Source organism: Paramisgurnus dabryanus, chromosome 22 (assembly GCF_030506205.2).
Source record: "Paramisgurnus dabryanus chromosome 22, PD_genome_1.1, whole genome shotgun sequence".
Classification (NCBI taxonomy): Eukaryota; Metazoa; Chordata; class Actinopteri; order Cypriniformes; family Cobitidae; genus Paramisgurnus; species Paramisgurnus dabryanus.
The window spans coordinates 19406965-19434948 of NC_133358.1; the positions used below are offsets into that span (position 1 = coordinate 19406965).

General features: G+C 37.6%; 1 protein-coding gene across 3 annotated transcripts in view; it reads left to right on the top strand.

The window, feature by feature from the left end:
* Nucleotides 1–27984, top strand: part of prex2 (phosphatidylinositol-3,4,5-trisphosphate-dependent Rac exchange factor 2) — a 169340-nt gene that overhangs the window by 118664 nt on the left and 22692 nt on the right. For 2 of the 3 annotated variants that reach the window (XM_065258097.2, XM_065258098.2), the window contains 7 exons: nucleotides 291–332; nucleotides 4198–4403; nucleotides 6545–6647; nucleotides 8809–8952; nucleotides 9139–9253; nucleotides 23241–23307; nucleotides 23639–23829. In XM_065258097.2, coding sequence (XP_065114169.1) covers nucleotides 291–332; nucleotides 4198–4403; nucleotides 6545–6647; nucleotides 8809–8952; nucleotides 9139–9253; nucleotides 23241–23307; nucleotides 23639–23829 — 868 coding nt within the window. Of the gene's footprint in view, nucleotides 1–290; nucleotides 333–4197; nucleotides 4404–6544; nucleotides 6648–8808; nucleotides 8953–9138; nucleotides 9254–22549; nucleotides 22573–23240; nucleotides 23308–23638; nucleotides 23830–27984 lie in introns of those variants that run through there. The other variant, XM_073813102.1, reaches the window with a different exon arrangement.

Consider the following 27984-nt stretch of genomic DNA (forward strand, 5'->3'; position numbering starts at 1 on the left):
CAATCAACTAATTTTTTCCTTTTTTTATGATAAAATAGTAGGTGTGGTGGACAAAATGAGGTCTTTAGTCTTGTAAGACCATAATGCATTATTGCAATCCGGTCTAGTGTATACATACAAGACTTGCATATGCACCCTCCTGCATTTAATATCAGAACAGATAACATTCAGTAGTGCCATATTTATTTAAAGAAAAGCTGCACCCCCCTTGAACACAATGAGACTGATTTCTGTTGTCATTTGATAGTACACTTACTTTGTGATTTATTTTGCTGTTTATATTTCTCCAGAGGTGAAAACTCGGTTACTGTTGGTGTTACTGCAGTACACAGGTGGGTGTCGATTACATTGCGTGCATCTCCAGATTGAACATATTATGCTAATACTAAAAATACACACAAAGCATACAGAACAGGCAATATTTACCCCACACAGTTATTCACAGCTTATATTCTGTAATCTGTTGAACCGAAAAGTGGGCTGTCTTTGGAGGTCACCCTGAATAAATTACACTTAATTCAGCCACACAGCACTATTGTCACACCTGCACAGGCAGCCCGACATCCTTCTGGAAAATGTATTCACGAAAACAGTCCTCAGAGCCTACTGTAATCCCCTTAAGGAGACATAATGTAAAGAAAAGCCACCATTTTTCAAGTTGATGATGAATAAATGCAAATAACATTCAGCTGTGGGGAATGTCTGTTTTTAAGGTACCTTGTATGCAGTGTGTTGTGCAGTTCATGAGTTTTATGTACTCGAGGAAATAAAGGTGCAAAAGCTATCACTGGGGTGGTACTGTTTGAAGAAGTACACCTTTCAAAGGTACATATTGTTACCAAATGTATACACATCTGTACCTAAATGGCACATATAAGGACATTTTTCAAAGGGTACATTCCCAGTGACAGCTTTTGTACCTTTATTTCTGAAAGTGCGGGAAATGAAAAGGTAGTGTAATGTTTCTACGGATGGTTTACTTTTTGGTAGATTTTACTTAATATCGCATCAGAGCTGTCTGGTTTAAGACTGTCTAGCACCTGCACCTGCAAACCAGCTTAAAGGGATAGTTCACCCAAAAATGACAATTCTGTCATCATTAACTCGCTCTCATGTTGTTACAAACCTGTATACATTTCTTTGTTCTGATGAACACAAAGGAAGGTTTTTTGAGAAATGTTTGTAACCAAACTGTTCGCCATTCACTTCCATAGTAGGAAAAAAGAAAACCTGTTCTATGGAAGTGAATGGGGCTCATGAACGGTTTGGTTTTCAAACATTCCTCAAAATATCTTCCTTCGTGTTCATCAGAACAAAGAAATTTATACAGGTTTGTTACAACATGAGGGTGAGTAAATGATGACCGAAATTTCATTTTTGGGTGAACTATCCCTTTAAGATGGTTTATTCAGAATGCTGAAGAATATACATCTTTAAATGTACATCTGTATTCACAAAGTAGGAGATCTTTTGAATATGTTTAATTGGCGATGTTTACATGCACAAAATTTGTCAATCCGACTGAATTTAATACGATTGAAGGTTACGACGATACAGTGTACCCTAAACATTGCAATCTGATTTAAATGTTCGTTTACATGTAGAATCCAAACCATAAGTCTGCGCAAGCGCACAGCCAGGGTTGCCAGATTCGCGTATCAAAACCATCCGAATGGATGTTCAAAACTAGCCCAAAAGCACCCCAATGACTATGCAGCCCAAATACCAATAACTAAGCAACACAATCATTTAATCTTTAACCCGCGTAAAAAAAACAGGTAGAAAGAGTTTAAACTGTAGCCCAAGTCTAAACTCGAAAAAAGTAGAGGACTTGGCAACGCTACGCTCCGGACAGCATCTCTCATCGAGTTCACGCTTTATCTCTAGATCAGTTGTTTTCAAACTTTTTTAGGAGCGACCCTAATTTAAAAAAATAAAAATTATGCGACTCACACTCTACCCCCCCCCCTTAGTAGCATGAAGCAGGGCGGGGCCGAAAGCCGTCATAGTGGAGTGAGCCCGGTGAAACGTGCACGCGCGCATCTGTATGTATTACCTAATGAGCAGACCCGACGCCAGACACAAATTCACGGATGGGCATTTCATTTTTTCAGGGGGCACAAATGAGATCAACCTCACTGCAATTCATAATATCATTAATTATGAAAATGGGCAAAAAACGAGGAAGAACTGACATACGCAACACAACGGAGGAGTCTTAAAGATTGGACCTAGCTTATACTGAAGCAGTCTAAAAACACGTCGCAGGGCTCGACATCAATGCTTGTCCGCTTATCAGGGACAAGTAACGTTAGATTAAAACGCCAATAACAATCACCAAAACACGCTAATGATTCTGCATCCTTTAGTCTCAATGACAACCGAAAGTGCATAATGTAATAACGCTAAGTTAAACAAATAAGTGCAGCAAACACAAAGTGAGTTAACACTGACAAAGTGAGTTAAACATACTGCGGTAAAAATGTGAAGTTTTTAATAACATGATACATTTAAGCAGCATCACATCACGGTTGAAAATGTGACAGATTTCATGACATTCACTAAACAATTTATTAATATTAAGCCACTTACATTTTAGACGCAATGTTGACTGTTTTTGTGGTTTCAGCAGCGAAAATAGTTCAAAGATAACAGCAGAACCATAACGTGTCAGTCTTACTGCAAAACTCAACCGTGTCGTAACGGTGGCGCTTTGCTTAGCAAACAACTAAACATTTCCGCGCTCACTTTCGACAAACCAATCAAATACATTAAAAATATATATTTTGTTAAATCAGACCAAACACATTTTTATTTTTATTTAGGAGTTTTTATTTCCCCTTGCATCATTTAAAAAATGGCTGTGACCCCGTGCGCAATTTAATCTGCTGTCTATGAATTTAATACAGTAAGCTGCGCACGCACATGGGTCATGTGACACAGTGGTGGAGTATTTTTTTATTTAGTGTATTTAAAAGATATCTTACTGTGCTTTTATTCAAGTGTGTTGTAATTATTATAGTTTTTATAATAAAATTGAATAAATTATTTTAGTAACATTTTTTTGAAATCTTTCTGGCGAGTGGCGACCCAGTTTTTAATTTCCGCGACCCACCAGAGGGTCGCGACCCAGGGTTTGAAAACCACTGCTCTAGATGAAAGTCAAAACTGAGTTGGAGAAAGTTGTTCTTAAGAAGTTTTCAGATATAGATGATGAAAACACACTTTTCAAAAGGCCCAACGCTATTTTATAAGAGGTAAATATAACAGGTGAACTTCTGCTTGAACTTCTGCGCATGTGCAAAAGGTATTTTTGCATCCGATTTAAAAAAACACTATGATTCACTACGACTCCTGTGGATCGGATCACAGATCAGAGTACACCACCCCCTTCGATACGATCCAAATTTGCATCCGATCGTCCTCATTGGTATTGATTAAGGTGTTTACATGAAGACTTTTCAATACAATTACGAACAGATTATTTGGTTGCATGTAAACATACCTACTGTTTATCCATGAGATGATACCAGATCAGATTGTGTAGATTTAAAGGAAAGCACCACTGTTTTTCAATATTCTACTATGTTCTTACCTCAGCTTAGATGAATTAATACATACCTATCTTTTTTCAATGCGTGCACTTCATCTTTGTACAGCGCGTTGAGAATGTGTTAGCATTTAGCCTAGCCCCATTCATTCCTTAGGATCCAAACAGGGATGAATTTAGAAGCCACCAAACACTTCCATGTTTTCCCTATTTAAAGACTTTTACATGAGTAGTTTGATGATGTTACTGCACCAGAGGTCGAAGTGATGCAAACTAAGCGCTCTTCCGCCATACAATATAGTTGTCATTTATTATCCACTTAAAAAATCGTCACGTTTTATTTTGTGCCACCATACTTACTCATGTAACCATACTTACTCGTGTAACAGTCTTTAAATAGGGAAAACATAGAAGTGTTTGGTGGCTTCTAAATTCATCCCTGTTTGGATCCTAAGGAATGAATGGGGCTAGGCTAAATGCTAACACAATCACGACGCGCTGTGCAAAGATGAAGTGCACGCATTGAAAAAGATACATATGTATTCATTTGTTTTTAGTTGAGGTAAGAACATAGTAAAATATTGAAAAACGGTGGTGTTTCCCTTTAACCCCACTTAATGCTTATTGAACCTTTTCTCTCTCTCTAGATTCAGAAATCCAGTTGAGGCGAGACATGGTGTTCAGTCAGAGTCTAGTAGCAGCAGTTTGCTCATTCTCAGAGCAGTTGTTGGCTGTTTTGAACCAGGCACTCAGTGCTGAAAGTGAAGGCCAGGAGGCCAGTAGCCGCTGGCTTGAGCAGATTTCCTCCGCTGGTCTGCTCTTTCATTTCCAGTCTCTGCTCTCACCCAACCTGGTGAGTACTTGCCTCAGCCAGCATAAACAAATATGTGACACAGCCTGTGAAATCCAGCTGAAGTCTGCTTTACTGTTTTCTACATTAAATCATCCTACATAGTGTAAAGAACATTCTGTAAAAATATAACGTTGATGTTTTATATACAGTACTGTTCAAAAGTCATAGACCACCACCACCAGACTTGTTGTTTTAGAAGTTTTAATGTCCCTCCATATTTATTTTTTGATCAATTTTATTAAGATACCAACAGGAAATACAGGAAATATGTACAAAAAAAAACTAATTTTCAGGACTAAATGTCTTCTTTAGACATCGTCTGTGTTTAGTGTGACTTCTCTTGGCACTAAAAACATCTTGAGTGTTTTTGAGCAGAATGAAGTAAAACAACAAATTTCTTTAAAATGAGAAAGTAGGATTTAATTTTATTTAGGTTTAACTGATCCTGCAGTTTCCTGCTATTGCTCAAGTGGAAGGGGAGTTTACCCTAAAAACCTGACACATCAGTTTACATTTTTATACAGTTTTTAATACTACATACACATTTCCTGTATTTTCTGTCTGTATTCTATTAAACAGACTAAGAAACAATTATATACGATCACTATAACATTGCAAAAAACAACAAATCTAATTCTGGCATGATGACCTAATACTTTTGCACAGTAATGTACTGTAAATACTGACGGTTGAAATCAAACTTTGAGACTGGATTTCACAGACAGGGTCACATATACTGTATAATCCATTATCCTAACAGTAGACTGTTTATCATTTCTGCATGCCATAAAATTCAACTAATGTGCAGTCGCTCTTGTGCCGGCATCAGAAATGGTCTCATCTAATCACATTTAAGAGTCACTGGACCCTTTTATAGTGTGGTAATGAGGTTCTTTAATGAATCAGTGCAAAGTAAAGCTACTGTTTAACCTTTAACCTGAACATCATCTAATAAGTAAAATAACGCTTGTTCGTTACACAGAGAAGTCTGTGTGGTCAGACTGACAGCATCCCTGGGCTTGCCCACCTCCGCTTTCTTTCTTTGCTTTCTTTACTGTCCTGCTCATTACAGATTACTGTGTTTTATTTACCATAGCCAGACGCAAGGTCAGATCTCAGTCAAGTTTATTGTCTCACTTAACTGATGACTTTATACCCTTGTGATTTGCACAAGTGGATGCAGGGCTAACCTTAAAGTTTTGGATGTGATTGGTTCTTGATTACATTTGTGTGCCTGGCATTTTGCATCTTTATATGAAAGATGTATTTGCACTCAATGGCTTAATGTAGAGAAAATAAGTATATTTATCAGCTAAAGCACACAGTATGAGAAATTATTTTTGCTCCTTATAAAGGCGAGAAGGTGGTTAGAAGGAAGCTTTGCTTCCCATGCTTAAGCTGGTGCCTGTGGTTTGAACCATCGTAACTGGTTTCCAACTGGTCAATACTGATCATAAGCTGGTACTGTATGAACATCTGGTTTGTTGCCAGATTTGACTGGGTTGTTTCTAAACCTTTTCTGAATTTTCCAGCAGGCTGAGACATGAGGCATGTAGTTTATCTGTGTAGAGCGAAGCTGAAAAGTCACAGATAGTAAACCTGCATGTAATTTCAACATTTTTATCATTTGAGGCTTCAGTCTTATCGCCACAGCACTGACTCTCTGCCCCCTCCACTTCCGAATCCACTCAAAGGAGGCAGAACAGGCAGCTGAGAGCAACCCGGAGGTAATTTCATGACAAAATGTGACTTGGCAGCTTTGTAGGCCCCCGGATGAAAGGACTTGTGGTATCTGGCACATGGGGATTTTAGAGACAGTCAGCCCACGTATGAAGCAGAGGTGTCGCTTTCAGATGCATGAAGAGTGGTCCCATGATTCCCACACCAGACTTGTTTTGATTTGTCTGTGGATGGTTCTCATGTGGTGCTTGCGGGCAGAAGATTCGCTACAGAATGGATGAAATGGAAAGCGTAGCATAAAGAAATGATGACTCTCTGTGCTTCTCTTCCTCCTGCCAAAAGAAATTTGTGTTTTGTTTATGTAGCCAAGAATGGCACAAACAAACGTCCACGGTTTTGTTTTTACAGCTTCACGTTTTAGATATTATTAATGTATATTATTTGTACTTTTTTGTTTTTAGACGGATGAACAGGCGATGTTGGAAGATACTCAGGTCGCTCTTATAGACCTGGAAAAGGTCACATTCTATTTTCGGCAGTTTGAAGGAGAGCCGCTCGTTGCTAGTAAGTAACAGACCACAAAACCTGTCAAAAGGGTTAATTTTTTGAACTTGATATGTATACATTATCTGAAAGCTAATTAAATAAGCTTTGCTTTATGGTTTGTTAGAATAGGACAATGGCTCTCATTCACAAATAATTGCATACGTTTTTTGTATTTATACGCACACTTGAACTTTTCACTGAAACCTTCCGCATAATTCACAACACGTGTACACACATGAATTTGTTCTTATACTTGTTCTTATGTTAGTGAATTTGGAGGGTTCTACATGAGAGACCGCATGCACGAGGTTGGTAATTTGCATAAAACACGCCCAAACCAGCTCCATATAAGGGTTTTCCGCAGCGCAGCGCTGGTCCACAGTAAATTTTAGAGCAGTTTGTCACCAAAGTAAAATAGCTCAAAAAGAAATCCATGATCTTATTTATTAGCGGTAAAGTTACGTTTTCCTTTGCATTTTTATTTGGGAGGTTTTGCTGTCGCTGGAGGAAGCCAGTGCTGTCCCCCGACTGGAGTAACATTAAAGAAGTATTGAATGCGATAACAAATATGACATTTAATTAATATGACAGACGCGCATCTGTATTTAAAATAAAACAGAAGTTTAAATTGACGTTTGGACTTCTCATTACATTTACATGATGTTTACATTAGGCATTAAGCATACTCTTTTATACAGAGATTAAAAAAGTGTGGAAGGAAAGTGTGACGATTTGTTATTACGTGCATCTTCTTTATATGTGTAGAAAAAAGTATGCTATAATAATTTATAATATAATGTATATATATTATAATAATAATATAGGTCATGTATAATAATATTTAATACAGAAAATATAATAATATAAAATATAATCATGTAAATTTTAAATATAAATATTATTATTCAGTCCTTCCAGAAAAACTAGTTTTTTTATGATGGTTGCGGGCAAAAATCCTTGATCTTGCGGCATGTTTTCTTAAAAAATGCGATGAATGCTGGATATTTATAAAATTTTATGCAAAGAAACTGTGGGAACTTGCAAAAACTGTTTGCAGCTTTTGCAGCTTTTGAATGATGTTCACGTCACATAATCACGTCACTTCATAACGTTCCCATAGCAACAGGGAACATGGCTGCGCTTGTGTGAAGTAAATGCAACATTTTTCAACTTTCTGCTGAGGTATGTGATTTTTGCTACGAAAATGCGGAGATTATGAAATCATGCAAGCCCCGCATATTTTGCGCACAGAAATCTGCAATTTTTGCTGCGAAAGTGCGGCGTATTTGAAAAAATGCACCCCCCCGCAAAAAATATGCGGACTTCGGCTGATTATGCGTTGAATCATGCGATCGCATAATCACGTTTTTATAGAGGGACTGATTAAAAACATTATAATTATAGCCTAGTATTTTATTATAGCGTACGTGATTATTGCGTACACGTTTTATGTTTTCTTGAATTTTCGCATACATTTAGAAGACATTTTTATGCGAAAGGTTTTTTTTAATCACGATTTCTTCGTGAAAAAATCTGTATGCACATCTCATGCACAAATTAGTGTGTACGCATGCTAAATGAATGAGACCCAATATTTGACCGATATACAACTATTTGAAAGTCTGAAATCTGAGGGTGATTGCCTTTAAAGTTGACCAAATAAAGTCCTTAGCAAAACATATTAATGATAAATACATTTTGATATATTTATGGTAGGAAATTTACAAAATATATTTATGGAACTTGATCTTTACTTAATATATTAATGATTTTTGGCATAAAAAAATCTATAATTTTGACCCATACAATGTATTTTTGGCTATTGCTACAAATATATCTGTGCTACTTATGACTGGTTTTGTGGTCCCAGGTCACATTTTACAGTACAGTATATATTATATATGTGCAATCTTTATATTGGACTATGAGGGTGTGTATCACTTAAAGTAATATTATAAACTGTAATATTCATATGCAAATTAAAATATTATCTTACTTAATATTCAAACTTTTTTATAACGTTTGTTATGTTGTTACTAAAAATAATAATAATAGTGTTTGTGTTCTTAACTTTAGTATTCAAAAAGTCATTTCAGACTTAAGACTTGGCAAAAAATATTTTATTTATAGACCTTTCTCCATTCCCATCATACTGATGGCTTTGTCTTTTTCTCTCCAGACATGCCCATCTCGTACCAAGTCGAGGGCACGCGGCAGGCTTTGAAAGTCTGTTTTTACCTTGAGGCGTTTTACTTCCAGCAGTTACCCCAGAGGCTGCGGCACGGTGGCAACTTCAAAATCTACCCTGTACTGTTTACCCAGGGTAGGCTGTGTTTATGTGGACGTGGTTAGCTTAATACATACCAAAGAAATGCACATTTATGCTCTATCAAATGTGAAATCATATCATTGCCTTATATTCTTTATTGAATGATAATCATGTGCCTAATAAATATAGCGTTGCTAATAGCTGAAGAAAGAGAAAACCCAAAGCTTTGTTTATTTATAGCTCTGGAGAGCATGGAGGGATACTACTATCGAGACAGTGTGTCTGTAGAAGAGTATCAGGCCAAAATCAATGCTGGATCTCTGGAGAAAGTCAAGCAGTACTACAAGAGACTCAGGTAAGCCAGGTTCACCTGTCAATCAAACTGAGGCTCAACTTGTTTTCTCTCAACCTTCAGATTGAAGTGTAAAGCTGTTATTATATTTCCTGATTATCTGTGTTTGACATTTCTGGGAGATGTTGGGAAGTGGTTGATCAGTGGGAAAACCTGGATTGTCAATACTTATTCTTGATTGGTTAAAATTAAGGTTTATGAGTGCACGTTGCACGTTTCAGATCGTTTTCCTTTCAATTAGATCCTATAAACTTTAGATAACTGTATCCATCAGATATAAGGCTGGGTTTTTACAGTCATTATGTTGCTTTGTTTCTTTAGTTACATGTTAAAGTCTTCCAGGACCTTTTGGAGGATTTGTAGAGGTCAGCCAAGTTTCATCGTATTACTGTATTAATGTGTGCCATAGGGGCAAATGACTGTTTGGGATTTGTATGAAAGGAAGCCTGTTTGGCTCAAGATGAGACCAGTGGATAACTTATGAGGAGTTACTACATCTACAGGAGATGCCGTCTCATTATGTGCTAACACTGTTTAGCTATTGCTTGCCAATATTTGGATGGCTGACTTGTTATCTACACTGTGCTCTTTGGCATATTGACAAATCTCTCAATATTCCATTAACAACGCGGTCCTTCTTAGACCCCTTCTGGCTCTTAGCTAACTAAGCATTGATATTGGCATTTAAAGCTGATCTTGATGCATTTATATTGACTGGATGTGAAGCGCGGCCATTGAACAAGTAAAAGGCAAATCTTCTCTGTTTTCAAGATGTCATTGGAACCGCATTGATGCGACATGTTTTTATTTGTATCTGTTTATACCTATTTATGTATTAAACAGTTTACAACAAAGATTTGCTGTTTAAACATCTTTGATAGCTTGTTTCCTGGCTTGGTCAGTTTTTTAAGATGGTCAGATCATCTAAGCTGAGCCAAGACCAGCTTGGGCAGGCTGGTGGACAAGTCTAAACCAGCTGAGACCAGAAAGATCATTTTAGGCTTTTTTAAGATGTGTTTTTTCGGCAGGTGTGACCACATAACAGGACATGCTCAAGCATCCACAACACCGCTTTTCTCGACAGCACATTTGTTTTTATCCATGTGGAACTAGTAGGGCCTGTCAGCCTGCTGTAATGGATGAATCTGTTTATCTTAGGGTTTGTGGTTTTTATCTGTTTTTTTTGCAGGTTTTGGAAGTTGAGTGTGTTGAGACAGAGGATGTTTTAGGAAAAGCAGTGCAAATGTGCTTTAAATAAATGGATTGACCGGCTGCTGTAATGAATAATAGCTGAATCAGATGCATGTGCAGAGTACACTCACCTAAAGGATTATTAGGAACACCATACTAATACTGTGTTTGACTTCCTTTTGCCTTCAAAACTGCCTTAATTGTACGTGGCATTAATTCAACAAGGTGCTGAAAGCATTCTTTAGAAATGTTGGCCCATATTTATAGGATAGCATCTTGCAGTTGATGGAGATTTGTGGGATGCTCATCCAGGGCACCACCACATCCCAAAGATGCTCTATTGGGTTGAGATCTGGTGACTGTGGGGCCATTTTAATACAGTGAACTCATTGTCAAAGAAGCCAATTTGAAAAGATTCGAGCTTTGTAACATGCTGCGTTATTCTGCTGGAAGTAGCCATCAGAGGATGGGTACATGGTGGTCATAAAGGGATGGACATGGTCAGAAACAATGCTCAGGTAGGCCGTGGCATTTAAACGATGCCCAATTGGCACTAAGGGGCCTAAAGTGTGCCAAGAAAACATCCTCCACACCATTACACCATTGGATCAATGAGAAATTGAACAGGTGTTCCTAATAATCCTTTAGGTGAGTGTATGTACTATATTTGCTTCCTGACCTTTACAAAAGCATGCTCTGTAGTTATATAATGTAGTATAAATACATTTGTCGTACCTGCAATAGAGCACTTAAACTAGATAAGAGCCTGGCTCATGTTTTTGTTGTCTTTCTAAATCTGATTATCAGCTCTAGACAGTTTTCTTAAGAGGTAGCATTCAAATCAGTGTTTGCAAACATCAGAGATTTAGCATATGTGGTAATCTGAGTGTTAATTTGGTATTTTACATCAATTCTGACCCATTCTGGGATCATTAAAATCCTAAAAATATCATAGTGCTGCAATGTATACCTCAAGCAATCAAACGTTACGTGATTTGCTTGAGGACAAAATGGAAAGACCTCAAGGATAAGCCTTTAAAAGGTTTGAAACTGTAACCATTTACCAGAACAGATCATTACCCACTACTCAATCCAGGGTTGGTTCTGACAAAGACCAGAACCTAATTTCCTTGCCAGCTTTTTTTTTAACCCAGTTGGTTCAGTATCCAGCCTCTGTGTCTCCATCATTTATAGACTTTATAATGTTTATTATAATTAAAATTAAGTTAATTGGGGCTGTCCACCTACACTTATACCTAAACATGCACACATAATAGCTGATTTGGCTCACTAAGCCTTGATAAGCAATTGACAGGTACAGTCGGTTTTTAGGCAGTGTTTTTGAATATTATAACATAATTATAGCATGCATGAAATCTAAAGGTCAAAATACTTTGGTCAGATAAAACATATTGTGAAGTACTCTGGAAATGTGATTTATATTACTTCTGACATACATGTTACTGCTCATTAGAGTCAATCAAGAAGATTAACTCAGGGGTCTTGCCACAAAATCCCAATGTCCGTCTTTCCAAAAGAGCATCTAAAGCACATGGCAAAGTATATTTAGGCTATAATTTTAACTACACCGGAGAACATGTGTCATGTCGAAATGGAGTGATCTGAGATCCACAATTGATCTATTCTCTTTAGATCTTTGTTAAGTGGATCTGTCATAACTGATGAGGTCACTAAAAGCATCCCGGAGCATTAAACCAATATAGACCAATCTGCAAATCAGAAACACATGACCGTCACACTTCTTATGGTAGTTCTGTATGTATGGGCTTTAACCTTTCCATTTCAGTTCATACACTAAGTATTATGTCTCTGATAACCATTCTGAAACGTGATAAGCCTATCATCAAATATACTGTATATGTACACCACATGTTATCTATGATTACTGGTTCTGTAAACTTTACCTATCAGTGTAGATCGGTTTTATTCGACATTTCCAACACAGTTCACCAAAAGCATGCAGGAGGTAAATGCCCTGCATGATGCCAGAGTTGCGACAGCTGAAGGATATAACCACAGTCAGGGTTTCAACTTCCAGTCTTTCATTTGCAAGCCCACATCGCTAACTGTTGGGCTACGTTACCTTAAGGTTTGATTTTGATGAAGACCAGACCAAAATTTCCTTTCCTGTTCCTTTACTGACTCGTCTTAGAGAACAACTCTGATTCTGACATATGAGATGTGCATACATGAAAGAAGAGATTTAACTATATACTGTCTACATCTAAGTGCAAAGCATGCTCATTTTGTACAGTATGTAGATAGGTTGAGACCTGGAGAAGTAACAGTGTGGAGGACAATTGGAGAGAGAGAGAGAGAGAGAGACCACAACAGTTGAAATAATAATTTTATGTGCAAGCTCAAACAATAACTTTTAAGGTGAAACCTTAGGATTGTATTTCATGCATTTTGACTTAACTGTGAGGACTGGGGACAAGGAACAGAGAACCCAAGCGCAGACGATATCGGGGAGTGAACATATAACATTTATTAACATTAACTGAAAACAAAAACCCACGAGGGGGCAACACAACATTAAACAAGAAATACGACCACTGACTAAACATGATAAACTAGACTAAGATGAAACATTTGCAAAACATAAATGACTGCTTGACATGACATGACATGACATGACATGACATGACATGACATGACATGACATGACATGACATGACATGACATGACATGACATGACATGACATGACATGACATGACATGACATGACATGACATGACATGACATGACATGACATGACATGACATGACATGACATGACATGACATGACATGAATTAACACAATAGACTACGAGACGAGACATGACATGATACAACTCAATGATCCAGCCCAGGACAAGAGACAAGAGGAGATTAAATAGGGAAACTTAACGAGGGTAATACAGGTGCAAGGGATAAACTGATAATGAATAATTAACAGGGAGAACAAGGGGGCGGGGACTAAAGACGAGACACATGCCACAATAAACAAGGCATGGCCTCCACATTAAACAAGAGACTGTCAGAACTCTGCCATCACAATAAAACATAAATATAAAACCATACTCTCGTGGCAGAGTCCTGACATTATTGACACTGTTAAAGAGTTGGATGTTTAACATGGGTAAAGTTTTAAAGACACATTTGGACGTATGACAGAGTATTACTGTGCTGAATGCACTTCGTCGAGGTTCGTAAAAGTTTTGGAAAGTTTTTTTGTCGACAACTAAATCTGTTACAGTATGTAACAGAATCGCAGGAAGTACAGTGGAAGTCCTTATATGGGCACTTTAACCGGATAAGCGCACGCACACACAAATCAAGAGCTGACATGAAATTAACATCACCAAAGAAGTGTGCTGTTGTTTCTGAGGAAAATTTAAAGGATTAGTCCATTTTCTTAAAAGAAAAATCCAGATAATTTACTCACCACCATGTCATCCAAAATGTTGATGTCTTTCTTTGTTCAGTCGAGAAAAAATTATGTTTTTTGAGGAAAACATTCCAGGATTTTTCTAATTTTAATGGACTTTAATAGAGCCCAACATTTAATACTCAACTCAACACTTAACGGTTTTTTTCAACGGAGTTTCAAAGGACTATAAACGATCCCAAACGAGGCATAAGGGTCTTATCTAGCGAAACGATTGTCATTTTTGACAGTCCTCAAAAAACATAATTTCTTCTGGACTGAACAAAGAAAGACATCAACATTTTGGATGACATGGTGGTGAGTAAATTATCTGGATTTTTCTTTTAAGAAAATGGACTAATCCTTTAAACTTTTTCAGCTTTCCAGAGAACCCAGCATTATTGGAACAATGGATATAGTTTGTTTATCCAGGGTAGTAGCGGAGTTGTGGAAGTGTGTTGGTTTAACGCTGGATTTTGTAAGTTGCAGGCTGTAAGTAAAACTGCATCAAATGTCTGTTTTGTTGGCAATTGGTGAGTAAGTGCATATAATGGTTCTCAAATTTTTTCAGTGTGCGGTCCCCCCTGTGTACGGTGCATCCCTTCATGGACCCCCAAAGAAAATGTATGACATAAAATATACCAAAACTTAATATTTGAATTAAACAAAACATATAAAATTATACAGTGTAGTGCTGTTGGTTAGTAGCCATTATTTTTATGAGGTTTTATGACACAGAATTTATGATAAATTAATGTACTTTATAAAATGTCATTAAACTGGGGCCCCATGGCACCATCTCAGGGCCCCCAGTTTGAGAAGCACTGATGTAAACGACACAAACATGTAGTAAATAATAAGTTATCCAGAGATAGTGGAATAATTATTTGTGCGTCGCGTGCTTGTGACACCGCAAAGAATCTTTTTAGATATGATGGATGCAGTACTACTCTATAGGTGCTTAAGAATAACATGAGATTGGCAGAAACAGCGTATTTTATTTGACCTTAAATGTCGGCAAGATGATGTCAACTCCAGTTGGGTCTTTACATCATTTTATTTTTGGAGTCCTGCGACTTCACCAAGCAGCTTCTCATGTGGAACAAACTTTAGTGCGGTTAGATTATAGTTGGCATAATTCATCTGCTGGTGTTTTCATGTCCTGTTCATGTCGAGTTTCCCTGTATCCCTACATAAACATACGACTTCAAAGTGTAGCATAAAACAGTGCCATAATGCTCCTAATACAGTCCGCCATAATAGACTTTAAGCCTTGATGTGGCATGAGATCTGTCTGCGGGTTCTGATTTTCTGATGTGGAACAGAAAACAAGCTTCCATCCAGTCAGTTTCAGCTGGCCAAGCTCAGGCCTTGTTTCAAGTGCTCTAAATTGTTTAATTAATTTTACATGTTTGTGCTCTAAAAATACACACTAAAGTTATTTTTTTCTCATTTGCCTGAAAAAGACATTACAACGTTTTCCAGATCTAAACTCCACAAACCCAAGGGTTCTTTGTCTTTTATGCAGTTACTGAAGGGAGACTTGTTTGTAGTGGTCTCTGCGGTGCGAGTGATGTGGATGCGGTGTGTTCGATACAGATTCCAGTGCTACGAGTCTGTATTAGGTTAGTTTGTCGTGTTAGATGCAGTTTGATTAATGGCTATAAGTATCAGACAGTAATTGCAAACCCAGTGCTTGGCTAATCACACAGAGTTTACTGTAGGACCTGGAATTGATTAAGTGATTTGTGGGATGTGGGAAAGCCACAAAAATGCTGAAAAAAATGTGTTTGTTGTCAGGCGTAGTGTTATTTGAATGTTTGTTACCATGCTTTCAAGGCCAGCGTGGAACTAGTATGACTTCATGTTTGAGAATCTGTAAATAGTCGCGGTTTGCTGAGGTCATGCATTGGGTCACAGTGGCAGCCAGGCTATATGGAGATTTATTGGTCCACTTTAAGGCATAATGGTCTGGCAGCATACTGTATTAATGGCCATGATGCAATGCTGAACCTGAGGGAAACCAAATGAAACAACAAACTTAAACTCAAACTTTTAGCCAAACTAGAATTCAATATTAGGCTATGGACTCTCAATAACATTGGTTAAAATGTTAAATAAGGGGATCTAATAAGAGACTAAGTGAAGATTTGGTTTGGGAACATGCTCACTCTAAACATATACACTGTCAAAAATAAGGGGGCATGCACACCAAAACTTTTAAACGTGGCTGAAAACGCCTGGAGGACGCCGAATGCCAGCTTTCTTCAGCCGAGCACTTTGGTAGCTGTGATATTTGAGCTGTGAGCCGGTTGGTTGTTGTGATACTTGTCCCATCCCTCCTCCACTGTGATTGTACGTTGTGTGAAAACTGACATTGACGAGCGGCGCTTTCCACCCAAAGTTTAATCTCTTTCAACTCTCGGCTTTCAGAGCTGTGCATGGAAAAACCGCCGGCTTTCAGCGCGAAAAAAAAATGCTAGCTGATGGCTTATTTGAAACAATTGGAAACAATTGAAAACATGCGCTGGCCGCGGGCGTAAAAGCTTTGGTGTGCACGCCCGCTAAAGGGACAAAACCTGTCACTGGGTAGCATTTGTACCATTATATGGTCCTAATATGTACCGATACGTATCTTTAAAGTAGTATATAGCAGTTTATAGTAAAACAGTTTGACGGCCGGCCAAGTAACCCTTTCGGCTATTTGTTTTGAATAATAACCCAATAGATGAAATAGCCGTTTCTCAATATCCCCGCCGATCACAGCCTAATCTCGGACATGGACACTAATTTCCCGCTGGCTCTGATGTATCTGGTCAAAATTTTTATGTTATTCGTTTTGGGTTGATCAAACCACCAGTATTTGGTCACATGAATCTATTACTTGTCACTTTTATTTTTATTTTATCTTTATGTTATTGTTTTAGAACAAGGTAAGAGTTAATAAAACAAAGGACTCTGGTCCTTTGATTTATTTGAAAACAATGCACACCCGCTATGTAAACCACATTACCACCTTGGGTGTGCATTATTTTTAAATAATTCAACGGCCCGTCGTCAATCATTCCTTATAAGGTATGTCCATACTGTCAGCTAGAATAGTACCGTTTAAAAAATGTCCTAATTTATGTACAGATATGTACTCTTTGTACCAATACAATATATATATGTACCTCTGATGTACTGAAATCAATTTTTTTTGTGCAAATGTGTATTTTTTTAAACAGTACAAATGCACCAGTAACAACTGAAGGACGTTTTTGACCATTTCGGTTTTTTTTCTGACAGTGTAGAGACAGCAGAGTAGTGAAGTATGTTTGGAAAATAACTTGTGATTCAGGAGATGCTCTAATTTGTATCATTCCCGAAGACCCCAGAGCACTTTGGGTTATATTTCTGAAATAGGGAAAGAAGCAATGCTTCTTTTTTCAGTGTTTTTTAAGTTGAAAAAATGAGGTTTAAGATGAAAAAGTAGCACTTTGCTTTAAGGCCCAGCAAACAGAGGCGTAGTGAGATTGGCCCATCCTTGGAACTCATCCAGCACTTCCATTAAAGTCTCACATAAGAGCCTGTAGAGACAACACAGGCCATCAGTTACTGCTCAGTGTGCCTTACAGGAAAAAAGACTGATGAGTTACGACTCCTGGAGGACTCCCAGGGTCCCACTTTTACCACACATAGACATGCAAGTGAACAAATATGCTAGAAAACATTTATTATAGATAACACTTTCCTCTGTGTTTAATAGATTTAAATAGCCTGCTTGAATAATGCTTTATAATTACCATAAAGCCCAACAGAAATACAACAGTGTGAGGGGGGTACATGTATGCTTTACTTTGGCTTCTTTCTTTCTTTCTTTCTTTCTTTCTTTGCTTTTCAGCAGAACAATCCTACGTTTGGCAGATGCTTTTATCTAAAGCCACTTATAGTAAAATCGCTGTGTACATTTTGTCAGTATTTTATCAGTGTGTCTGGGAATCAAACCCATGTCCTTTTGCACTGCTAATGCAATGCTCCAATTCATGTGAGCTCTCTTCTATTGCTGTGACACAGAACAGCGAATGGTCGATTGATCCAGTGACATAAATCTTCAACTCCATCTGGTGCTGCCTGAACCAGCCAGACTTGGCTGTTTGGTTTTGTAATGTGTGAAAGGCTGTTGTCCGTCTGGTACGTGGTACTTTGTGAAGCGCAGCGGTCTATTGTTTTAACCCAGTGGACTCTTTAGGCACACTCCAAGTATGAGTGGCACACTACATAAAACTGTACTTGTTCAACGTCAAAATGTGAGAGTTTATTAAAGCAATAAGCCCCAAGAAGCAGTGGGTTAACAGTGCATTTTATAACAGCTAATGGGCGTTGTTACGCGGAGTGCCTAAAACCCCCTTAGCTGTTATAAAATGCACTGTAACCCCACTGCTTCGCGGGGTTTATTGCGTTTATAAAACGGTTACTTCATATGCTTAGCAGGGTTTCACAAAATGAAACACAAATAAGTTGTAATTATATTAGAACAAATATTAGTCTTCCGCCAAACAAAGTAGTTCCTCAGAATCAAGTGTGGCTGCAACAGAGCGCAATTCTCAAGCAACACAGACGCAGCAAAGACACAATGAAAATATGATTAAAGACTGTGGTGTTTATTTTTATAAATCAACATTCATCTAAAATATACATTAACATTTATACTGTGCAACTGTTGAAGTGATGATCAAATATGCTTGGAAGCATGCTGAACTCTTTCCCCATCAAGTTGCCACCTAGTTTTAGTTTAATGCCTTACAGAAAAATTATCTTAATAAACATAAAATATCAAATGAAATAACAGACCATCCGTTTTCCAACAAAACAACAACAACAACAAAAAAAGTTTCATTCTACCTTCATAGAATGAGATAACTCCATTTTTGTGAAGAACTTTTGTAAGAGATCCGATTCAGAGCCATCAAAACTTACACTTCACGCTAAATCCACCACAACGCTGTTGTGTCGAATGAATGCGTCAGTGTTTAAGTTGGGTAAGATTGCCATCTAGTAGATAATAGCAGAAATATCAATTTAAGATAGAAAATTTTAACTCAGAGAACGTTTTGACGAATGACTTAACAATATTTATTGACATGTATCTGGATATCGCCATAATTGTGCAAATGTAGAAAAATTTAAAAATGATTAAAGACTGTGGTGTTTATTTTCATAAATCAGTAAGCAGCAACAGTGGCGCAGTGATACTTGTAATGCGGTCTGAACCGTGGGTTTACCAGGGTATTTTATCACGGCTTAGAACGCGTTTTAACCAATCAGAATGAAGAACCAGAACGAGCCGTTTTATAATTTACAATGAACAATAAAGGAATAGTTCATTTATTTACACATCTTACTTCAATGGAGGACAAATGTTGGCCATTTTATTTGTCAGTGGTATCTGTGTTTCTGATGTGTGGTCACTAAGTTACATTTTTACCTCTGTTAAAAAAAACCCTCAATTGTATTTTCCCACCAGTCTGGGCCTAATTATCAAGCCACATCAGTCTTACACTAAGTGCTTTTACAGGGCAGTTTTCAAAATCCTGCTCTTAAATGGACAAATCAAGGACACCCTTAGAAGACTTTGCTCAGCATGTAAAGCTGATGGATGTGGCCATGGGTTAGCCTTTTATCACGTAGGACATTTAAAGAGAGGGTGACGCAGATTGTTCAAATGGAAACGTACAGTAAATGATACAGAGAACTGCTGGACTGTGAAGATCTTGTTTTGGCAGCTTAAGCAACGTTTGTCTTGTTGACTGAAATTACAGGGCTTGTGTGCATTTTTGTTGAGCATTTTTTGTTGTTGAGGTAGTCAATGTCAGTAAATAAATATTAGGACATATTGCTATTGACACAAATTTGATTGAAAAAATTTGATTCATTAGGAATGTGTTGAACCAGATCTGACCTGTATATTTGACCTCAATGGGCCCTATCTTGCACCCAGCGCAATTGACTTTGTCAGTGACGCATGTATCATTCGTATTTTGCGCCGGCGCACAGCGGGGTTTTTCCCTCCACAGATGCACGTCAGCAAAATAGGGAATGAACTTGCGCTCCCTGGGCGGTTCAGCGCAAAAAGGAGGCGTGTTGCGGCGCAAACCATCTCTTATGCTATTTTGCAGTTTCAAAAAACAATTGCGCTACTAACCAAAAAAAACTTGTCTAAAGTCAGTGGCGCGTTGCGCGTGGTTCATTATGCTATTTTAAGGGCGCATGCTTGACCATAATGTATAGCGTGCACAACGCGCATACACTTTGCTTATCTAATCTACACAGATGCAACAGTTATTTTTGCAAATCATAAATTGTTACACTTAAAAATATTAATACACGAGATAAGGGGAATCATAGTGGTGAGCATTGTGGTGATAGTTTTTATTTATTCTCATGCAAATAACGATTAAAATATTTTCATATCTTTGTTGTGTGGCTGTATTACGTTTATTTTATGTAAATAATAGTTAAAATGTTTTCATAAGAAACCTTAATGTATATGAACTTGATTTGTAAGAGTACTTTGGGGTTGGACCTTGCTTGCGTTTCTTGGGTCCGATTTCAAAGCCCCCAAACCCTTTCAGCGGTGAGGGTGGACGCAGCGATGTCCTCTGCTGGCGTCAAGTCCTGAGGCAGATCCACCTCCCGTTACACGGCGTGCCCGATTTATGCTGGCAAGCGTGGGATTCCCCCGTACAAGGACGTCGGTCTCCTCGGCTGTGAACCGCTCCTGGCGTGCGCCTGGTAAATCCGTCATAATAATAGCAACCCGCCATGGAACTTGCGCCCTTGCGTTTAAAGGGAATGTTGGCTAGCGTTCTGATTGGTTTATTTGACGTTACGCCCAAACCACACCTATAAATATAAACCTACTTCAGACCAACCCCTTATTGATTTGCGCCCGGCGCAAGAGTTATTTCTCACGCCGGGAAAATAGCAACAGCGCCCAAGATCCGCCCACAAACTCACTTGCGCGTTGCGCTTCGCACTTGCGTTTCAGATCGTTAAAATAGAGCCCAATATCTGTAACATAAGAATAGGATAAGTTGTCCACGCTACATCTAAGTTACACATGGAATTTGTTATTAAGAGCCAGATTAACTAACAGCTTGTGTCAAGATTTATTAAAAACATGTAGTGGAAAATTTAGACACGGTTGTTTTTGCACTCTTGTTAGTTTGCCCTGTTTATTAAATCTGGCCATATTGTGCAGGGTTCACACCAATCGCGGTAGAGCCGGTAAGCGTGAGTGATTTACATGTTAAGATGCGATTAGGCATCCTACCGCGCGGTAGGCGTGGCACAGATGGCGCATTCTGCGCGAATTGAGCATTTCCGCGGATTTCCACGCCACGTTAACCAATCAGAACCTTGCTGTAGTAGTGAAATTATTACAGGAAGCGAGGGGAGTCTCAGCAGAAGCCCGTCCCATGACGCAAATTTTCACGTTAATGTCTCGAATCACTAGAATTTCACGCGCGAATGAATCAAGTAAACTCAAATGTTCAAGCATCCAACTTATAGCGCATTTTTGCCGCCTCTACCGCGGCTGGTGTGAATGCACCATAAGGTTTGTGTGTTGAAATACACAAATCCAACCTGATATTACATTAATTTGTATGTATTTTGCGAATCATACAAAAATGTACGATCATGATAGCTTACACCTAACCCCACCCCTAAACCAAATTACAGAGGTGAAAGCTAATTTTACAAAAACATAAGAATTTAGTCACCTTGTAAAATACGTACAGTAAGAATTGCAAAGAGCTGTGTTGGTAAAGCATGTATATTTATATGAAGACTTCGGATGCAAAACCCTCTTATGGCGCATTCACACGGGGCGTAAGTGTTAACGCTTCCCATTCACTTTTAATGGGTGACATCATGCGTTGCCGAACTGAATTGTGGATCTGTTGGCGCCGCGTCAGTGCCGTTGCTCGCGGCAGAAGTTGAACATTTCTCAACTTTTCAAGCGGCCACACGTGCGTCGGCCAATCATATCGCCTTATGCAAATAATCTAGGCAGAGCCAGCCAATTACGCTTATGAAGGAACGGAGCATGTGTAGCGGCCACTAGTGATTGGCTGTTGGCCTCGCTTCAGACAAACCTTCCGTTAAGAGTTAACACTTACGCCCCGTGTGAATGCGCCGTTAGTGTGTCTGACATGTTTTCTTGTAAATTAGCATTTTCAGTAAATTAGCATCATCAGACTCTTTCTGGAATTTGCCAACAAAGCAGTATTTCTGAATTGCCTGAGGCCGGGATTAATCGAATTTTTAAGCAAAAGTATTTGATGAACGCATAATATGTGCCGAAAGCGTTCAGTTAATATCATTGTCATTTTTGATTGAGGTGGTGTTTAACAGCTTTTGCATCTGAGCTCCTTATATAACTCAGTTTACGTGTGGACTAGTCCTGAGAAACATAGCTAACGTCTTCGAGGAAAGCAAGCACAGCGCAAAGTAGTAAAGTCGCTTAAATTTCATAGAAAACTATCTGCACATTTTGTATTCTAAAAAATAAAAAGGTTTTAATGGCTGCCAAAAGTTAAAAGAGGTCGACTTGCCAAATAAACAAAGCTTAAATGTTTTCAGTGAATGTCTTAAGCAGTTAACCTCTGATAGTGTTTGTTTACATTTTGCAGGTAGTGTTGGACGCCGTTTAATGAAATGAAGGTGAACTTCTTTTTGTAAATCAGTGGAATGGGTGTTTAAATCTTATATTGCCTTAAGCTGAAGCCTCTTGATGTCTGTAAAGAACTTTTCTTAATGCATCCCATCAAAGTAATGTCAGGGTTTCCTTAATTATAATGCAGCAATTGGATCTTATAAAGGCACATCAACATGTTTGTGTATGTTTGTGTGCGGTTGCCTGTGTGGGTTTTGTTGTATGATAAAAACCGAGACTGCATTTGTAAACATAATTTCATTATATGAACAGAATTGCTTTAGATAAAAGCATCTGCCAAACGTAGGATTGTTCTGCTGAAAAGCAAAGAAAGAAAGAAAGAAAGAAAGAAAGAAAGAAAGAAAGTGCCTCAATGCTGAAAGTATTTTCTTACAGCAGCTTGATTGCCCCGTGTGGCTGAAGTAGGTACTGCAGCAAGACATTTATTTGAATAGGTTCCAAAAAAATGTGTTGTTTGTTTTAAAACAGCTCTAAGTTGCTTCATTTGTAAACTAACAAATCTTAAAAATACAGAGTTTGCTTTAATAAAAGGCACAGATCAAGTCAACTCAAACTGAATTACACTGCATGCTTTGCTGTTTGGGTGTTCATGAATTTGTTGGTGTGTTTATTGTTTACACTAACATGTTTATGTCATTCCTCCACAGGGCATTTTATTTGGATAAATCAAACCTTCCTCCCAGCTCTGCTCCAAAAGCAGCCTTCATAGACAAGGTATGTGTCATCACTTACTATTCTGTCTGCAGGGGCTCATGGGAAATCTGTGCAGTGAAAGAGTTATGCATTCATTTTTATTTGTTAGTTCCAGAGTATGAATAAGAATTTTGAATTAGTGGACAATGACAACAGAATTGCAGTTTTATATAACATAAATACATAATAATTTGAAACAAGGAGCAAAAAGCAAAACTCTCTGTATTTATAGGTATCAATAGATGTCACTCTTAAAAACCGAATTTCGGTATCAGCATCCCTAAAACTAAAATAATATAGTTTTTACCTTGCAATAATAGCTATTACATTATCTCTCTCTGTCTCTCTGTAGCTGATGCGTCCTCTCAATGCTCTGGATGAGCTGTACAGACTGATGGAAAGTTTCATTTCGTGTCGGAGGACGGCCGCATGTCAGTTTACAGCCTGCGGAGCGTCTGGAGTCGGTTTGCTCACCGTGGCCTCAGAGCTGTGCAGTCGTCTGGGAGCGTGTCACATCGTCATGTGTAACAGTGGAGTACATCGGTTAGCTTTAGTTATAAATGCATACACACTGACTCTCTCTTTCCCATCTATCATACTTTCTCCAGGGACGTTGTATTTTTTCTTCTTTGTCAATAGCTGAGAGCAACTTACTTTCCGTCATTTATGCATTTTTTTCCTGTTTTCGTTTCCTTCTTGTGCTTATCCTGATTTTTGTGTTCCAAAATCTTGAATTTCTTTTTTCTTTTCTACTCTTTAGGGTTTTTTTTTGTGTCCTCATACCATCTAATATTCAATTTCCTCTTTGGCATGAATATATAATGAAGCTCATTACATGGTCATGCATCATTCTGTAAATACACATTTCTCTGCATTAATCATTCAAACGGGGCCATAATGGATCTGCTGTGTCTGAGTTTTACATTTGGACGGTCTGTGTGAATCTGTCATTTTTGCAATAGTCCTGACAGGTTCATTTCTCTCAAGGTTTATTTATTAATATATCTGAAGGCATGCATGTTATTTAGCTCGGAGCCCTATTTATCTTCACTGATGTATCTTGTCCATTTAGATTATGAATTATTTTTTGCATCTTTCTACAATCCTAACAATAAAAGGTCATTCACAGCAATGTCATTGAAGAACCATATTGGGTTCCTGTAAGAACCATTCAGTCAAACATTGCCTAATCGTTTCCAAATTTTTTTTATTGTCTGTATAACTTTTTTCACTACAATTTTGTAAAGGTTCTTCAGGTTCTTTACAAAACAATACATCCAAAAATGGTTCTTCTATGGCATCATGTATACAGCTTCTATAAAAAGTATTCATCCTTTGTGCAATAAGTTGTAGATTTACTCCCAGCATTTTTAGCTTTGTCCCCATGAGCACATCTCGACACTAAAATTTGGGCCTGCTTTTCTTAACAAAAGTGCTCACGTTGAATAAAACTGTTCAAGAAGTGCTTTTCAAAAGTGCTGAATAGGATTTGAGGTCTGGATATAAACGGGCCACTCAAGGACATCAGTCTGCTGGCTATTATTCCACATTGCTATATGCTTTGTGTTATTGTTCAGTTGAAAGGTGAATTTATCCTCCAAGCCTTTGAATTGAAATATTCTGTTTACTTTTTCTCTCCTTCGCACTGAGGTTGCCTCTATCACTCTGTTTGGTGGTCTCAGTGTGGTGCCAAGCATTGCACTTCATACTGAATCTCAGAAATTAAAAATTGATCTCATGATCAGACTATGGAGTCTTTCCATATTGTTAAGTCACATGCCTTTGAGCAGAAAAACACTTTCTTCTTGCCATCTTTCATTTGAGCCAGATTTATTATCGTGCTTTATTTTGTTGCATGCATGGACTGTATCACGTTACGGTTGCTGTAGGCTTTTTGGTGGCGTCTCATATTGCAGCTTTTTGCCTGGATACTGTGTTTTGGACGACAGCCAGTTCTGGGTAGATTTACATTAGGGTCACATTTTCTCACATTTTTATTGTTCTCTGATGCTTTGGGGAAAACTCATTGACTTTATATCCTTGCCCTGGATGGCATGCCACAAATCTACAGGGAACAATTATTTACTTTTATTTGATGAAATGTCAGTTCATTAGTGAAATGAAACACCAAAAGTGCACAAAGGTTTATTAAGGGGTGCCTGCAAACTCATCTTGTACCAGTTGTCCTATGGACATGAGATATACCTCAAATTGCATGGCTTGTTGAGGAAACAGTGTAAAGGGAACTTATAGACTGTGTTTCCTTTTATTTTAAAGCATTACAAATGGCAACAGAAACACAAAAACACATGCTGTTTTTAAGTGTCATTTTGATGTAGTGTGTGGATAAAACGGCACTGTTGTGTACATGTGTTTGTCGGATTAAGTGTGACTAACTCACATTTGTACGTTGGTGCAATAGCCGTCCACATCCAGCTTTAGTAAAGCGGCAGGTGCCACAGACACAGTGATTTGTGTTATGTTTACCCATCTAAACAACATTAAACACGTCTCTCGGGCACATTCACTCACTTAAAAAGAAGTTATGCACTTAATAGAAGTTGCTTATAATGGGTTTTACACAGGAAATGTGTTTTTTCCTTTAAGACATGTTTTAGAGCCCTGAGTGAGAATTGAGAGGAATTAAATCTACTTAGAAATCAAGTACTTGGATTTACAGTAAATGTGTTAACTTAACAAGGTTGATGCATCACATATTTTGCATGATATGCTGACCATTAATCAATCAAATCTAGGTTCATTTTTGTAGCTTTATAAATATACAACACATTGAAATGTTGTTTCTTTTGGTGTACAATATTTTACCCCAAGGACCTATTGCGTACCTTAAGTAACAGTTTTGTAGGGATGTAACGATTAATCATGTGTCCCATTAAAATGCCTGTCTGAAAACGATTCAGAAAGCTTGTGCGTGTACTACGGCATTTGGTCAGTAGGAAGTCCTTATCAATCTAAAATGATTATGAGTCAGAGTCGTTTATAACGTGCATTTAAAAAAGCAACACTCGCTAAATAAAAATCATTCAAAATATTCTTTATTATCATGAAAATACCTTAAACAATTTGAAGACCAGCCTGTAAATAATCCATGTAGACATTTCCTGGAATAGCGTTTGTAATGCTACTTCGTCTGTGGCACTAAAGGAGTTTCTGCATGAGAGCGCCCCCTGGCGTTCGGATGTGCCGGGATTTTACCGTAATTCATTAAAATTCATTCATTGAGAAAACGCACATTTGCACGGTTAATCGTTACACCCCTACAATTTTGTACCAGTTAAATTTTACTGGAACAAAACCTTTAAAGGTACACAATAGGTCCATAAGGTACAGTAATGTACCCAAAAAAGTACATTGTATTATGTTTAGTATACCTGTAAAGGTACAAAACAGAACCTTTAGCGACAGAAAATATATGTATATTTTTTCTGACAGTGTACATGTATATAGCCAAGATGTTGCACAAAAATTACCAAAAATGGTCCCAAGCTGTTACTGGGGCAGTTTCCTTAAAAAAGTCGTAAAGATATGTGTGAATTTGGTACCAGAATATACCGTAGAGGTACTTATATGCTCTCTTTGGTACAAAAATGTACCTTTTGAGGTACTACTGTGAACTTTTTAGGTGCAAATTTGTACTTTTTGAAAGGGAACTGCCCTAGTGACAGCTATGGACAATTTTTACCACTTTTTAACAGTGATAAAGCAAATGTGGTAACACTTTACAATAAGGTTCATTAGTTAACATTAGTTAGCTACATTAGTTAAAGTTCACCCAAAAATGAAAATTCTGTCATCATTTACTCACTCTTGTGTTTTTACAAACCTGTATAAATTTCTTTGTTATGATGAACACAAAGGAATATATTTTGAGAAATGTTTGTAACAAAAACGTTTGTGGACCGCATTCACTTTCATAGTATTCTTTTTCCTACTATGGAAGTAAATGGGGTCCACAAACAGTTTGGTTACAGACATTTTCCAAAATATCTTCCCTTGTGTACATCACAACAAAGAAATTTAAGCGGGTTTGTAACAATATATAATATAATATAATATATATAACTGAGTAAATTATGACACAATTTTTATTTTTGGGTGAACTATCCCTTTAACATGAACTAATAATTAACTGCACTTATACAGCATTTATTAATCTTTGTTAATGTTAATTTCAACAATTACTAATACTTTATTAAAATCTTGTTAACATTAGCTAATGCACTGTGAACTAACATGAACAAACAATTGAAGCTTAAATTTTTATTAACTAACATTAACAAAGATGAATAAATAATGTAACAAATGTATTGCTCATGGTTTGGTCAAGTTAGTTAATACATTAACTAATGAACTTTATTGTAAAGTGTTACCGCAAATGTCCAGGTGTTTTACAATGAGAGAGTTTACAGTTAAAACGTAGTTTAACTCTTTTCCCGCCATTTAAGAGTTAATTAAGAGAAAACGCTTCCCTGCCAATGACGAGTTTTTCCGGCAATCCGTATTTCCACTATTATCCACCAGGTTGTGCTCTTACCCAACATATAAAACCTGGAAGTATTCCCTTAGGACAAACAGTTCAAGCTCTATCAAAAGTCCTTAACAAAAATGCAATTATCTCAGCTTTTTGCTCAAATTTTGATATTTTTGAAGAAACTTACCCATATTTGAGAGGTGATA